Genomic DNA, 16,147 nt, shown 5'->3' with positions numbered 1-16,147 from the left:
TTTTCAATTTTTCTTTAGAATCTCCCATAAGCACAGTATCATCAGCAAAAAGTAACTGTGTCACTTCCCATTTTGCATTTAATTCCCCATAATTTAATCCCACCCCTCTCCCAAACACCCTAGCATTTACTTCTTTTACAACCCCATCTATAAATATATTAAACAACCATGGTGACATTACACATCCCTGTCTAAGACCTACTTTTACCGGGAAGTAGTCTCCCTCTCTTCTACACACCCTAACCTGAGCCTCACTATCCTCATAAAAACTCTTTACAGCATTTAGTAACTTACCACCTATTCCATGCACTTGCAAAATCTGCCACATTGCTCCCCTATCCACTCTATCATATGCCTTTTCTAAAACCATAAATGCAATAAAAACTTCCCTACCTTTATCTAAATACTGCTCACATATATGCTTCAATGTAAACACTTGATCTACACATTCCCTACCCACTCTATATTTTTTTTTTTTTTTCAACAAGTCGGCCGTCTCCCACCAAGGCAGGGTGACCCAAAAAAGAAAGAAAATCCCCAAAAAGAAAATACTTTCATCATCATTCAACACTTTCACCACACTCACACATTATCACTGTTTTTGCAGAGGTGCTCAGAATACAACAGTTTAGAAGCATACACATATAAAGATGCACAACATATCCCTCCAAACTGCCAATATCCCAAACCCCTCCTTTAAAGTGCAGGCATTGTACCTCCCATTTCCAGGACTCAAGTCCGACTATATGAAAATAACCGGTTTCCCTGAATCCCTTCACTAAATATTACCCTGCTCACACTCCACAGATCGTCAGGTCCCAAGTACCATTCGTCTCCATTCACTCCTATCAAACACGCTCATGCACGCTTGCTGGAAGTCCAAGCCCCTTGCCCACAAAACCTCCTTTACCCCCTCTCTCCAACCCTTTCGAGGACGACCCCTACCCCGCCTTCCTTCCCCTATAGATTTATATGCTTTCCATGTCATTCTACTTTGATCCATTCTCTCTAAATGACCAAACCACCTCAGCAACCCCTCTTCTGCTCTCTGACTAATACTTTTATTAACTCCACACCTTTTCCTAATTTCCACACTCCGAATTTTCTGCATAATATTTACACCACACATTGCCCTTAAACAGGTACGTAGTCCGCCTGGGCTACATACCTACACCTACCTACATAGCTACACGATATTTAATATGGCCCAGAGCCATATTATTACCATTGACATGCCATGCTCACTGAGTTTAATCGTTTATAACAGCTACCTTTAGATGCCATCATAAACAAAGGGAGAAGTAATGAATAATTCAAGCCGAGAATTGTAAACAAAGCATTATGTATTAAGGGGAGTGATATAATGTTTTCCCTCCTCCCGGCTACCACACCTCCCTAGTACTAACATAAACAAAATGTTTATATACTATGTAACGTGTTTCTTATATAATTTTGAAGAAAATATCATAGATTGATTTATGAAAATGTATATGTTGATGTAAAATTAGACATTTTACCCTTAAACTGTCCAAACGTAGATCTACGTTTTTTTCAACATTTGAAGGTATGTAAAAAAAATAGGTCTTTTTGTTTTTTTACATTTGAAAACGTGTAAAAAACTTTGATCTACTTTTTTTTTTGTTATACATGTTAAAAAAAATGTATTTGAAAATATGTAAAAAACGTAGATCTACTTTTGGAGCACTACACATGTGAACATAGATCTGTTTGGACAGTTTAAGGGTTAATGTGCCCAAGAGTGATTACGTATTATTACATAATAGAGAGATATGCTCATGGAGAATGTAAAAAAAATCGGGTGGCCCGCACCGTATTTGAAAGACCACTTGCCGTATAGAAAGTTTTGGTCATAATTTGAGATTGCCGTATTAGCGAAATGCCAAAAAGTGCGGCCCTACTGTACTACTTTAATGTGATTGAGAGAGAAATATAATATTGGGAATTTAATTGCCATTCACTGTGGTTACATTGAAACCATATTACATGTTTGGATTCAGATGATGTCTATTTTTCTGAACACTAATGTTAAACCTATAAATTTAGAGGGAGGAAAATTGGAGAGAGGTTTGTCGAAATGCCTTGTAACTCGACTATGTAATGCTCTACTGGCTGTTTTCAAGATGTGTTGTTTAGTAGATTATATACATTTACATAGAGTATAAGAGAAAACCTGTTGTTCACATGCTTACATTTAAAACCTTCATTCATATTTTATAACATGTGTAAGTTATGGATACTACAGTATAACATACAGATACTTAATATAATGTGCATGATTTATAAATATACAGAGGTTTAGCCCTTTTTTTTATTATAATAAATTTACAGAAAAAGCTTTAATATAAACAGTTGATAATAAGGTCTCTGGATGAAAAATTTGCCACTCCCCCTTTGTCACTCCATGAATACCCATTTGTAGTCCTTATTTAAGGTAAGTACATCTTAAATAACATTGGAAATGAATATTGTGACGTATAGGTAACTGATGTGTGTGGTATATAGAATATATAAATATAAAATGTAAAAGGGGCTAAATAAACAGCTAATTTATGTGCTTTAGAAGGAAGAATGATTTTACAACTTCTTGTAAGAAAAAAGTTTCTGTCCCAAGATAAGCTAGTAGAAGGTTATACCTCCAATGCTTCTTGTGCTGAATGAAACTAGTGTGGTGTGATAAATTATATAATCTGATTGGGGTGTATTCACACTTGTGGAAAGATAGCAGTTGAATGAATCATGGTGAATGTGTTTTCCTTTGGGACACCCTGCGTTGGCAGAAGGCCATTGAATTAGAAAAAATAAAATATATTTTTGTACTTCATTTTTTGTATATGACTATGCAAACAGGTTTAATCATAAATAATTTTTACTGTTGCTACATATCCGTACCATTTCATCATTAAACCTAACATGCATTTTCTTTTCTTAATAGACATGTTTTCTTGGGATTCACAAAGTGTGGCCAGTTTGTCCTGTCATATACTCATTCTTGTGATACAGATGACCACACATTGCAGATGATACACAGGTGGGTAAGGTATCCCATCATTGTATACTAACAAATTTTAACTTGTGAATAGTTTTTCCTGTTTGCTTGTATGTGAATATTAATGTGTGGAGTTGGAATGAGCTTTGAGAATGATTGATTTAACCCTTTCAGGGTCTACAGGCCCTCTCCTAGACTTGTACTCAGGGTCAACAAATTTTCAAAAAAAAAAAAAAAAAATTTCTTATGAAAAAGATAGAGAATCTTTTCCCGATCATGAAGACACCAAAAGTATGAAATTTGATGGAAAACTTACGGAATTATGCTCTCGCGAAGTTAGCGGTCTCAACTATGTTTACGCATCGGCAATTTTGCCCACTTTGAGCCCTATTTTCGGCCAATTCCAGTGTACTAGTCAACAAAAATCATAACTATTTCGCTAGAACTCCATTTTTTCTATCGAATGAGTACAAGAAACCACCCATTTACCTATTTCAACTATCCAGTAAAGTGGTCAGAATTTACCAATTTTGCCAATTTCACACAAATTTCAAAAGATGGCAATTTCCAAATAGCGTCCAGAATAAACAAGAAGACATTCCTGGCACTAAAATAACAGTTCCTCTGTTCATTAGTCATGTCCCCACGCCCCTCTTACATCAGCGCACTTGTGAAAGAATATTAGACTCGCCAGTTGACGTGTATTGGACGCATAGCATGATTTGTTTACTTTTGAACTTTGGCAAAAATCAAAGATTTCTGCTACTTTGAGCTCAATTTCAAGGTACTTTTCATTGTAAAACCAATCAAAATCATCTCAATTTCTGTAATATGTCTTCCATTCTATAAAATGAGACCAGGAAAACTAGAATACCATCATAAATACCATACGCAAATACGTACAGTGCAAAGTCGCTGTTTTAAACCAAAAACACTGTCAAAGTTTTTTTTTTCTCTTTACACACTGTGTGCTGCAGGATTTTTTTTATACTGCACACACTGACCACATAGACCCATTCTTTCATATGTGGGCCTACCAGCTTTCTCTCACTAAATTTGAGGGCGCTAGAATTTAGGCATACTAGTACGTCAAAAACCCTGGTGCGTAAGCCGTACTAGTACATCAGAAACCCTGAAAGGGTTAATGGGTATGCATAAGAGTTGATGAGATTAAGGATATATTTAATGAAACTAAAGTATTGCAGGGGACAAGGTAGATATGTGGTACCATGTATGATTTGGAGAGAAGAAAGTTTGTGTATAAAATTGTGTTAAACTAACAAGTATCATAATTTGTTTGAGTATCAATATTTTGGAGATGAGAGTGGTGGAGTGGGAATTTGTACAAGTGCTCTGGAACACATACACAACCTTAGAACAAAGGATACTATCATGCAGACTATGCTGATGGCTCCTTGAACCCTGATAGTAGTAGGACAAGGAGTGCTGTTATCATGAACCAGCCTGATGGTACTGTAATACAGAGGTTTATCAGTATTAGAATTAACAATTGGACTTCCACCTTAGAAACTAAGCTGTTTGCCATTCTTGTTGCTCATAAACTTGTAGAAATTGTGGCCACATGCAGTTTAATTGTACCTGACTCTTTCCTCATTATACTTATGTACAGTGGACCCCTGGTTAATGATATTTTCTCATTCCAGAAGTATGTTCAGATGCCAGTACTGACCGAATTTGTTCCCATAAGGAATATTGTGAAGTAGATTAGTCCATTTCAGACCCCCAAACATACACGTACAAACGCACTTACATAAATACACTTACATAATTGGTCGCATTGGGAGGTGATCGTTAAGCGGGGGTCCACTGTACTTGCTTTAAATAGCCTGAGGCCTGAATGTTTCAAGTTTGTGTATGGAGCCAGGCACAAATATACACAAATTTTTAAGAAAGGGCCTCCAGGAGCAAGACAGAGTTGATGAATAAGTTAAATAAACATTAAATAATGTTTAATGTATTTTTGTTTTTTTCAAGCAGAAGTTTATGAAACGTTGTCAGAAAGGAACAATGCAAATAAGAACTAGTAGATCTGGTATCCATCATAAGGAAATGTGTCAAGTTAAACATAGTGTTGTCACTGCTAGACTTAGGCTAGGCTATAAGTATCTCTGGCAGTACAGTTTGTATGGAGATGTCACTGACATAATATGCAAAGTGTGTGGACAGAGACAAGGCCATACACTGCAACATTATGTCTTAGTGTTTTCAAATATCCAACCTCTCAGAGATCCCTCCATGTAAACCTTACAGGATATGACAAAACATCTCATTGTTAATGATAACACAGTATATTCAAAATATTGAGGTTGTATCTACATTTCTCATTGATTAGATGAATGAACAGCTTTTATAAAGGAAATTGCTACCCAATTATGACTAGTTTTGTAGTAGTAATAAGATTTGTTTATTTGAGATTGTATTCCATACTCTATTGTGTACATTAAGTTTATGAAGTAATTGTAAAACGTGAAATGACTAATGTTTCTTTCTACTGATGTAACAGTGCTCAGTATGATCTGTCAAAGAACCATTGTGATCTCTGTAATCCTTATTTTTTGGCACTTCAGCTCACAGGATGAGCATGAGGTGCAGAATAAACTAGTCCCTTAGCCAGCACAACTAAAACACTTGGGTTGAGAATAAGTCAGGCAATGGGTTTGGCAGTGCAATGAAAAACCCTGCTTAGGAATAGATGGTGATTGGTATTCTTAGTGATCGTTCCACTATAACTGAAGGGTGTGAACCAATAGTGTCATAAGTATGAGGAATCCTAGGAGGTTGGTAGACAGCAACTGCCCAGGAAGGTACTACCGTCCTGCCAAGTGAGTGTAAAACGAAAATCTGTATTTGTTTTACATGATGGTAGGATTGCTGGTGTCTTTTGTCTGTCTCATAAACATGCAAGATTTCAGGTACATCTTGCTACTTCTACTTGCACTTAGGTCACACTATACATACATATACAAGCATATATATACACACACCCCTCTGGGTTTTCTTCTATTTTCTTTCTAGTTCTTGTTCTTGTTTATTTCCTCTTATCTCCATGGGGATGCGGAACAGAATTCTTCCTCCGTAAGCCATGCGTGTCATAAGAGACAACTAAAATGCCGGGAGCAAGGGGCTAGTAACCCCTTCTCCTGTATATATTACTAAATGTAAAAGGAGAAACTTTCGCTTTTCCTTTTTGGCCACCCTGCCTTGGCGGGATACGGCCGGTGTGTTGAAACAAAGAAAGAGGTATGAGGAATCCTGGGTAGTAGGTTGGTAGACAGCAACTGCCCAGGGAGGTACTACTGTCCTGCCAAGTGAGTGTAAAACAAAAGCCTGTATTTGTTTTACATGATGGTAGGATTGCTGGTGTCTTTTGTCTGTCCCATAAGCATGCGAGATTTCAGGTACGTCTTGCTACTTCTACTTACACTTAGGTCACACTACACATACATGTACAAGCATATATATACACACACACACACACTCCTCTGGGTTTTCTTCTATTTTTTTTACTAGTTCTTGTTCTTGTTTATTTACTCTTATCTCCATGGGGAAGTGGAACAGAACTCTTCCTCCATAACCCATGCATCTTGTAAGAAGTGGCAACTAAAATGCCAGGAGCAGGGGGGGTTAGCAACCCCTTCTCCTGTATACATTACTAAAATTAAAAAGAGAAACTTTTGTTTTTCTTTTTGGGTCACCCTGCCTTGGTGGGATATAGCTGGTTTGTAAAAAGTAGTAGTAGTATAAGAAATGATTGTTTAATGTATATTTATATATGGCTGCAAGAGAAGTAAATGCTAGGGCATTGGTGAGAGGTGGGGGATTAAAAGATGATGGATCTGATTCAAAGTGAGAATTGTCACAGTTGCTCTTGTGTGGATGACAGAGAAAATGCACAGTGATAAAAGTAAGAAAAAGTCTAGTCAGTGAAAGCTTGAATACCAGAATGGAGGTAGTACCGATATTTTGGAGTGAACATGTTGGCAGGTGGGGCTGTAAAAAACAAGGAAACATGGAATAGATACGGGGGGGGAAAGATAGTTAATGTGTTGAGGCATCTGAGGAAAGAAACCACAGTACGGGCGAGGATTGAACTCACTGTGAGTGAGTCGTAAAACTCCAGACAAACGTTAGCCACTGGGCCAGCTGCCTACTTTAAGACTCGTCCAGCTAGATATATTTATACACCATAGGAAGGTTAGCATAGGCACCACTGTGCCCGTTCCGTGGTTTGCTTCCAATTGTGTTATTACGATTTCTTGAGTCCTGAGGAAAGAAAGGTTTATGTCATGGCAGAAAAAAAAAATCAAGAGTACACTAAATTGATATTAGTTTTGAACATTACAGGAAGGAGGGTGGAGGCAGTGAAGATGTCTGGTTTCAAAGCAGTGTGTGGTGTATTTATTATTCAGAGGATTCAGGATGTAGAAAGTAGAAAACAGATGCTTCAGTGAACCAATGCCTGCAATAAACATTGATAAATAAGTTTAAAGTGTGATTTACCCAGTGGATTTTTTGTTATTTCAAAAGTCTGTTATATCAAGGCCCTTCATATGCAGGCTGATAATGATATAATTATTTTTTTTAATTTCTTAACAGATATAGACTGCACTGGTGGGTGTTTGTTCCATATGCTCCATTACGGAAAGTTGCAGAGGTAATGCTCTTTGGTGACCAGGATTTGCAGGAAAGCTTATATGAAAATATCTTCATTTCTTTATGTCAGTGGCCAAGAGATTTGTCCAAAATCCTAGTATATGGTTGCAGGTAAGAGTAGCACCAAAGCTTTCTTATTAGAGGAGAAATGTTACTAAAACTACACTGTTATTGCACTTATTTCTGAATAACATGTCTTTACTGTACTACAGTGACTAGAAAGTAGCAGTCCATCTTACATGAGCAATACTTTGTGCTTTAAATACTGTTCATCTCTTCATCTTTAGTTCACTAAAAGTATTGTAATGTTGTGTAGGATATATGAGAGTTGCTGAATAAGACACATGGGTAACACCTAGGTCTCTTTTGATGGAGATGTTTTGCCAACCAGTGGCTTTTCAGTCTAATAGAGGAATTCTGGAGATGGTGGAAATAGAGGTAATTTGAGGTGATCAATCCCTCGGCTTTGATAAATCTGAAGCAGAAGCATGAAGAAAATGACCTGAGCCTGAGTTTGGCCTGAAGTAGGCAAGAGTTGAAGATGCCCTCTGGTATAGAGGATATCTTCAACTCTCATCTACTGCTGACTCAACTTTTGGGCATAATCTTCTTCCACAAATGAGTTCTGTCCACTTGTGATGTCTTCGATTGCTGCGGCTTTCCTCTGGCTTGAATAAACAAGTCTCCATCTTGTTTATACTTCAGATTTATCAAGGCTGAGGGACTAATTACCTTCTAGGACCTCTCCACTTTCTTCCACTCTCTCCAGTATTTAACCCCCTGTATTGGACTTCGAAAGCCATTGGTTGGCAAAAATCTCCATCCATAATGATATCCAGGTATTACTATTATATACCATTAGTGTAATAATTGCTTTGCTAAAATTACAATACAACCTAGCCAGGTCACCATCTGGAAAAGACCCGGGCTGGGACAGGACCGGTGAACCTACAACAACAACACAACCTACTCTAACCTTTCTTGCTGGAAAATGTCCTTCAGCTCTGACAAAATACATGTAAACTGTATACACAACCCACATATTGAAAATAAAAATTAGACTATGCTTTGGTCGGCCCTTGACCATTGTCAAGCACAACTTGATATTCAGCCCATTATTATTTTACAACAAACTTTATGCAGTGCCCAACATCACTCTTAATGTTTCCTATTTTTCCAAATGTTTTCTTTATTTTAAATTAAGCTAATTTAGATTAGGTTACAATAGCCTATGAAAATGTGTTTAATTACATGTGAGCAAATTACAAAAGAGAATCATGATAAGTCTGGTAATGAGTTGGCTGAGGAAAAATAGGGAAAACTGAATTCTGAATAAGTACTTCTCTTCGGTGAAAGATGGGCTGTCATATTGGTCACTGACAGGTCAGAATGTTGTCCAGTTTGTTGACTGTGAATTGTTACAGCCATATTATGACTTATTATTCAAACAGTAAGTTGTCTGTGGCTCCTCTTATGTTTTAATTTTTCTAATTATTTTTTTTTTATTAATCTCATTATTTTCATGACATTTCAGTATGATTGAGGGTAATGATGGAGGCAGCTCTCAAACCCGCACTTGTTATATTACTATTACTGCAGTTCCTTCTCTTGATAACTGCTCTGCCTGCTATCAAGTGGCCACTTCATATGAAGAAGACGGTAAGAATATAAGCTTTATCTGTTAATGATAACTAGGTTTTGTGACTGATGTGGCTGTAAGCATTAAATGCAGTATTTTCAAATTCAACAATCAGTGCCATATTTTCAGATCTGGCAGAGCGCTGGAATAGCTGTGTGCGATTTAGCTGTCTTAAGCATGGTATTACCGTTCATACCAGTTTTGAAATGGTTCCGCCCTTCCCCAAGTTCCTCCCAAATGTACAAATGAAACGGAAGGGATTTGTTGTGCTCAATGCTGGTAATTTTATTCATGTACTGAATGTTGATTTAGAAAACATGGATAGAAAAATGAAAGAAGTAGAAACAGAAGTATTAGGTGTAAAACTAAACAATATTGGTGAGGAGAGAGAGGAAGAGGAGGAAAGTGATGATGATAGGGAACAGAATAAAGTAAAAACCAGAAGTGTGTCTGGTGAGCAGTATTGTGTGCCTAATGTGAGGTCTGGTAAAGAATACACTATGATGGATAGTTCCAGTAGTGATGTTGATCCTGAGGCTGATGGCCAAAGTAGCTGTGAGGAGGAAGAAGGAGCTCGATTAGAGAAATATCAAAACGGTACTGAATTAGGAGCAAATGGACTGAGGATAACACTGAGCAGTGGAGTTAGGTTAGGGTGTAATAGCTCAATGACTGACAGAGACAGAGAATGGGAAATTTTAATAGGAAATGTGCCCTCAAGAAGTGAAGGAAGGACTAGAAATGAAGATAATAGTAGAACTCATGGTGATTGTGGAGGTAGCCAGAGAAACAATACTGCTGATGAACAGGGTGTTTCTCATTATTGTGACATTGAAAACTGTGATAACAAAAGTCATGGGAGTCTTGGTGGACTACAGAACAATGAAGCTGCCATGCGAGGTGTTGCCCGCAATCTCACGCTCAAAGAATTTCAGTTGCCTGATGATTCCCCTTATAATTTTTATGGTGATAATGACGGTTTTCGTGATGATGACTCTGATGACTCCACGAGGTGTTCACACATTAGTGAAGAGTCTCGTTTAGGCCGCTCTGATCTCAGGGACAGTATAAACAATGGTGATAAATTTAGATCTGGAACAACTTTTTGTGCAAACCTTTCATTAGCTGATGATTTTCCCATTAATTCTCAGTATTCACAACAAGGTAGAAGAGTTCTCCGAAGTTCAAGTGAAAGTTCCTATGGTGAAAAAACTCCAACTAAACAGGCTGAGAAGGAATACGAATTTATTGATGAAATAACCGAGTCACGTCATGAAAAGCTTAGTGTCTTTCGTCGCAGGCGTCTTGCTGACAAGAAATATGAGTTTTCTGATGAAAATATGGAAAATGTCCCTCAAAAATACAGCAGCTATAGAAGCCAAAGTCGTAGGTTACTGATGAGCCCGTCACGTTCTCCAAGATTTCGCTCAATAGGTGTTCCACTGTCCGAGCTCTCAATAGAGCTGGGTGAATCATCTGGACTCCTCAGATCAGTATTATATGAAAAGCTTCTAAGCCCAAACTCTGGCAGTGGGTCACCTAATGATGTACTTCGACCCATCAACCAGAATATCACCAGTCCTGTCCTTTCGCCACGAGATGACCGATGGAGAGACGAGATTGATCGGTTGGAAAAGGTAAACTTAAAAATTAAAAAACATCATATTGCATCTACTCTTCTATTCACATACTATTTCATCAGACCTTTGTACACTTTTTTTTTTTAACTTTATGCTCACTGTCTTTGTCCAGGTCACTTAATTTATTTTTGGGATATAGTAGCAATTTTATCATACCATATAAAATGCCATTGTTTATTTAATTACTTTACTATATTAATTACATTTCAGTTATACTTCTGTTACTGTTTCCTTTGGTGATCATGTTACACTTTTGCCTTTGCATTTTTTTTTTTAAGCCTACCTCTAATAAATTCTTAGAATGCATGATAAATAATTTTTCTTAAATCTTAAATATGCTACCCTGTAAATTCATTAGTATAAAGATTTATGTGCAAATGTCTTTAAAATTATATTAAATACCTCACAGCATGGGATGTTATAAATAAAATGCTACATAAGAATATGTATTTTACTGAGAAAATCAACTTCAGTGGTGTGATCAGCTTTGTTTTATTTTTTAATGATTTGTGTATACTTTTTCAATTGCCTTTATCTGCTAATGTCATTAATCCAGGGGTTTAGGCATTTGATGCAGTGTTTGGATCTTGCACATAGCAAATTTGTCAAGCACACATGGCAGCTACACAGTTAAAAATTTTGTGTGAAACAAACTTATGACAACTGTGAATAATAAATAATATACAGAGACTTCCCTACATGCGAGCATTCGTGTTGTGAACTTTAGATGATACGAAAGCTTTGCCCCGAGGTCAAAAATTTGAGTGTAAGATTTAGTTCCGTCCGCCACGTGGTGGTGGCGGCAATGTAGCAAGGGAAGTGCCAAGATGAAAACAATACATAGTAGGTTACTATCCCCTACTTACAAACCTGTTTATTTTTTTTATTATCACACTGGCCGATTCCCACCAAGGCAGGGTGGCCCGAAAAAGAAAAACTTTCACCATCATTCACTCTATCACTGTCTTGCCAGAAGGGTGCTTTACACTACAGTTTTTAAACTGCAACATTAACACCCCTCCTTCAGAGTGCAGGCACTGTACTTCCCATCTCCAGGACTCAAGTCCGGCCTGCCGGTTTCCCTGAATCCTTTCATAAATGTTACTTTGCTAACACTCCAACAGCACGTCAAGTATTAAAAACCATTTGTCTCCATTCACTCCTATCAAACACGCTCACGCATGCCTGCTGGAAGTCCAAGCCCCTCGCACACAAAACCTCCTTTACCCCCTCCCTCCAACCCTTCCTAGGCCGACCCCTACCCCGCCTTCCTTCCACTACAGACTGATACACTCTTGAAGTTATTCTGTTTCGCTCCATTCTCTCTACATGTCCGAACCACCTCAACAACCCTTCCTCAGCCCTCTGGACAACAGTTTTGGTAATCCCGCACCTCCTCCTAACTTCCAAACTACGAATTCTCTGCATTATATTCACACCACACATTGCCCTCAGACATGACATCTCCACTGCCTCCAGCCTTCTCCTCGCTGCAACATTCATCACCCATGCTTCACACCCATATAAGAGCGTTGGTAAAACTATACTCTCATACATTCCCCTCTTTGCCTCCAAGGACAAAGTTCTCTGTCTCCACAGACTCCTAAGTGCACCACTCACTCTTTTTCCCGCATCAATTCTATGATTCACCTCATCTTTCATAGACCCATCCGCTGACACGTCCACTCCCAAATATCTGAATACATTCACCTCCTCCATACTCTCTCCCTCCAATCTGATATTCAATCTTTCATCACCTAATCTTTTTGTTATCCTCATAACCTTACTCTTTCCTGTATTCACCTTTAATTTTCTTCTTTTGCACACCCTACCAAATTCATCCACCAATCTCTGCAGCTTCTCTTCAGAATCTCCCAAGAGCACAGTGTCATCAGCAAAGAGCAGCTGTGATAACTCCCACCCTGTGTGTGATTCTTTATCTTTTAACTCCACGCCTCTTGCCAAGACCCTCGCATTTACTTCTCTTACAACCCCATCTATAAATATATTAAACAACCACGGTGACATCACACATCCTTGTCTAAGGCCTACTTTTACTGGGAAAAAATTTCCCTCTTTTCTACATACTCTAACTTGAGCCTCACTATCCTCGTAAAAACTCTTCACTGCTTTCAGTAACCTACCTCCTACACCATACACTTGCAACATCTGCCACATTGCCCCCCTATCCACCCTGTCATACGCCTTTTCCAAATCCATAAATGCCACAAAGACCTCTTTAGCCTTATCTAAATACTGTTCACTTATATGTTTCACTGTAAACACCTGGTCCACACACCCCCTACCTTTCCTAAAGCCTCCTTGTTCATCTGCTATCCTATTCTCCGTCTTACTCTTACTTCTTTCAATTATAACTCTACCATACACTTTACCAGGTACACAAACCTGTTTGTAAGTATGGAAAAGACTGTAACCACCTGAAATGTAGCCTTCAGCCAACTCAGTTTATCTGTGGTATACTGGGTGTGAAGGTCATTGATGCATGTGAGGATGGTAAGAAGACATGTATGCAGTGATATATGGAATCTCTACTGATGATGATTTGTCTAGGTAGTGAGCTTTATGAAGTTACTTGATAAAGTGTACTACATGGAGAAAACATCATGTCTCTCCTGACCATCATGTTGGTATCTTGTACCATTACATACCCATGTACATGAGAAGTTTTGAAATCCTATATCTGACTATCAGGCTGTTCATATAGGCATGAAAACTCATGAAGTTTCACCACAAACCCCATAGGCACGGAAAAAGAACAACATACTTTGTACAATTTTTCTAGTCATAAAAAAATAAGCACTTTTTGAAAAATGTAATATTTTAAGTCGGCCTAGGAAAGGTTGGAGGGAGGGGGTAAAGGAGGTTTTGTGTGCGAGGGGCTTGGACTTCCAGCAGGCATGCATGAGCGTGTTTGATAGGAGTGAATGGAGACAAATGGTTTTTAATACTTGACGTGCTGTTGGAGTGTAAGCAAAGTAACATTTATGAAGGGGTTCAGGGAAACTGGCAGGCCGGACTTGAGTCCTGGAGATGGGAAGTACAGTGCCTGCACTCTGAAGGAGGGGTGTTAATGTTGCAGTTTAAAAACTGTAGTGTAAAGCACCCTTCTGGCAAGACAGTGATGGAGTGAATGATGGTGAAAGTTTTTCTTTTTCGGGCCACCCTGCCTTGGTGGGAATCGACCAGTGTGATAATAAAATAAAAAAAATAATATTTTAAGTGTTTCACATATATTTGTTGACAGTTTATGCATTTTTTATGGAAATACAATAACATTTCATACAGACTTTAACTATGAGTAACATTAATGAAATTGCACAGAAATTTATAATAAGATGAGTGAAACACACAATAACAGTTCTGATCTTAATAAATAAATCTAAAAGTTTTAAGGCACCAGACATAATAACTAATCATATTAAAAGTCCTTGTGTGTATGAAAACAACTACCGTAAATCCTCATTTTAACCCTTTCAGGGTTGGTGCCGTACTAGTACGGCTTGCACGCCAGGGTTGGTGCCGTACTAGAACGCATAAATTCTAGCACCTTCAAATCTAGCGAGAGAGAGCTGGTAGGCCTACATATGAAAGAATGGGTCTATGTGGTCAGTGTGCGTGGTATAAAAAAAATCCTGCAGCACACGGTGCATAATGAGAAAAAAAACTCCGACCCTGTTTTTGGTTTAAAACAGCGACTTTGCAGTGTATTTTCGTATGCTATTTACGTTGTATTCTAGTTTTCCTGGTCTCATTTTATAGAATGGAAGACATATTATGGAAATTGAGATGATTTTGATTGGTTTCACAATGAAAAAAAAGTACCTTGAAATTGAGCTCAAAGTAGCAGAAATGTTCGATTTTTGCCAAAGTTCAAAGGTAAACAAATCATGCCACGTGTCCAATACACATCTACTGGTGAGTGTAATATTCTTTCACAAGTGCCCTGATATTATTTATACCATTTCTACGCCGTTTCTACACGAATGCAGCAGTCTGCATAACATAAATCGTCTAATTTTTGTGAGAACAAAAATTCAAAGTGGAAAACAAAAGAAATGTAACAGAGGCCTGGGGACATGAGTAATGAACAGAGGAAATGTTATTTTAGTGCCAGAAATGTCTGTCTTGTTTATTCTGGACCCTATTTGGAAATTGGCATATTTTGAAATTTGTGTGAAATTGGCAAAATTGCCAATTTCTGACTACGTTATTTGATAGTGGAAATTGGTAAATAGGTGGTTTCTTGTACTCATTCGATAGAAAATATGGAGTTCTAGCGAAATAGGTATGGTCGAAAATAGGGCTCAAATTGGGCGAAACCACCGATGTATAAACATCGTTGAGACCGCTAACTTCGCGAGAGCATAACTCTGTAAGTTTTCCATCAAATTTCATACTTTTGGTGTCATTATGATTGGGAAAAGATTCTCTATCATTTCATAAGATTTTTTTTTTTTTTTTTCCCCGAAAAATTTCCGACCCTGAGAACAAGTTTAGGAGAGGCTCTGCCAACCCTGAAAGGGTTAATAAACTTACAAAATGTAGGACAAAATCAGTGGGTCTGTTGATTTAGAAACAATAGGCACAATCCATTGGTCACAGAATTAGCAGTTATTAGTACAATCACAGCAAAACAATAATCTCTCTCCACCCCATTCATCATTACCAGTTAACTACTACTCATATTAATCCATTACAATGAGCTTCTAGAATATATCAAAATGCTGCAAAAAAAAATTTAAATTAAAAAATTCATACTCAAAATTTAATTCAAGCATTCCACATCATCATCAGCATACCCTACTCAGATATCTGCAGAACCCAGTCCCCGAAAAAATACACATGCGTACATGTTGGGAGAGACATGCAAGAAGAGGGAGAGAGCTACAGAGAAAGAAAGAGAGAAAAATAATGGGAAATAGAGAGAAACACCATCTGTCAGTTTCATATGTGTTAAAGATAAATCTGCTAGTTTCATATTTGCCAAAGGCAGCAGACAAGTTTCAACATTGGAGTGAGGGGGTATCACCAGATTACTTCACAATACATCTACAAAACAATGTTTTTCTTTCTACCTCCTGACCTCATTAGCTAATTGATTTTTGGGCTTTCATACCCTTATTAGCAGCTATTGCTGCATTATGAGTTGTATCTACATTTATTTTT

The 16,147-nt window shown here is 37.8% G+C and overlaps 1 protein-coding gene across 2 annotated transcripts in view; it reads left to right on the top strand.

The window, feature by feature from the left end:
• LOC128692998 (uncharacterized) overlaps positions 1–16,147 on the top strand; it is a 48,438-nt gene that overhangs the window by 3,378 nt on the left and 28,913 nt on the right. For both annotated transcript variants that reach the window (XR_008407658.2, XM_053782434.2), the window contains exons 3-6: positions 2,954–3,049; positions 7,625–7,792; positions 9,216–9,340; positions 9,450–10,957. Coding sequence is in view for 1 of the 2 variants with exons in the window: in XM_053782434.2 (XP_053638409.2) it covers positions 2,954–3,049; positions 7,625–7,792; positions 9,216–9,340; positions 9,450–10,957 (1,897 nt within the window). In the remaining variant the exon portion in view is untranslated. The remainder of the gene's footprint in view (positions 1–2,953; positions 3,050–7,624; positions 7,793–9,215; positions 9,341–9,449; positions 10,958–16,147) is intronic.

Source organism: Cherax quadricarinatus, chromosome 38 (assembly GCF_038502225.1).
Source record: "Cherax quadricarinatus isolate ZL_2023a chromosome 38, ASM3850222v1, whole genome shotgun sequence".
NCBI classification, from domain to species: Eukaryota; Metazoa; Arthropoda; class Malacostraca; order Decapoda; family Parastacidae; genus Cherax; species Cherax quadricarinatus.
The sequence above is the reverse complement of the archived record's forward strand: the minus strand, read 5'-3'. Positions and strand labels throughout refer to the sequence as shown.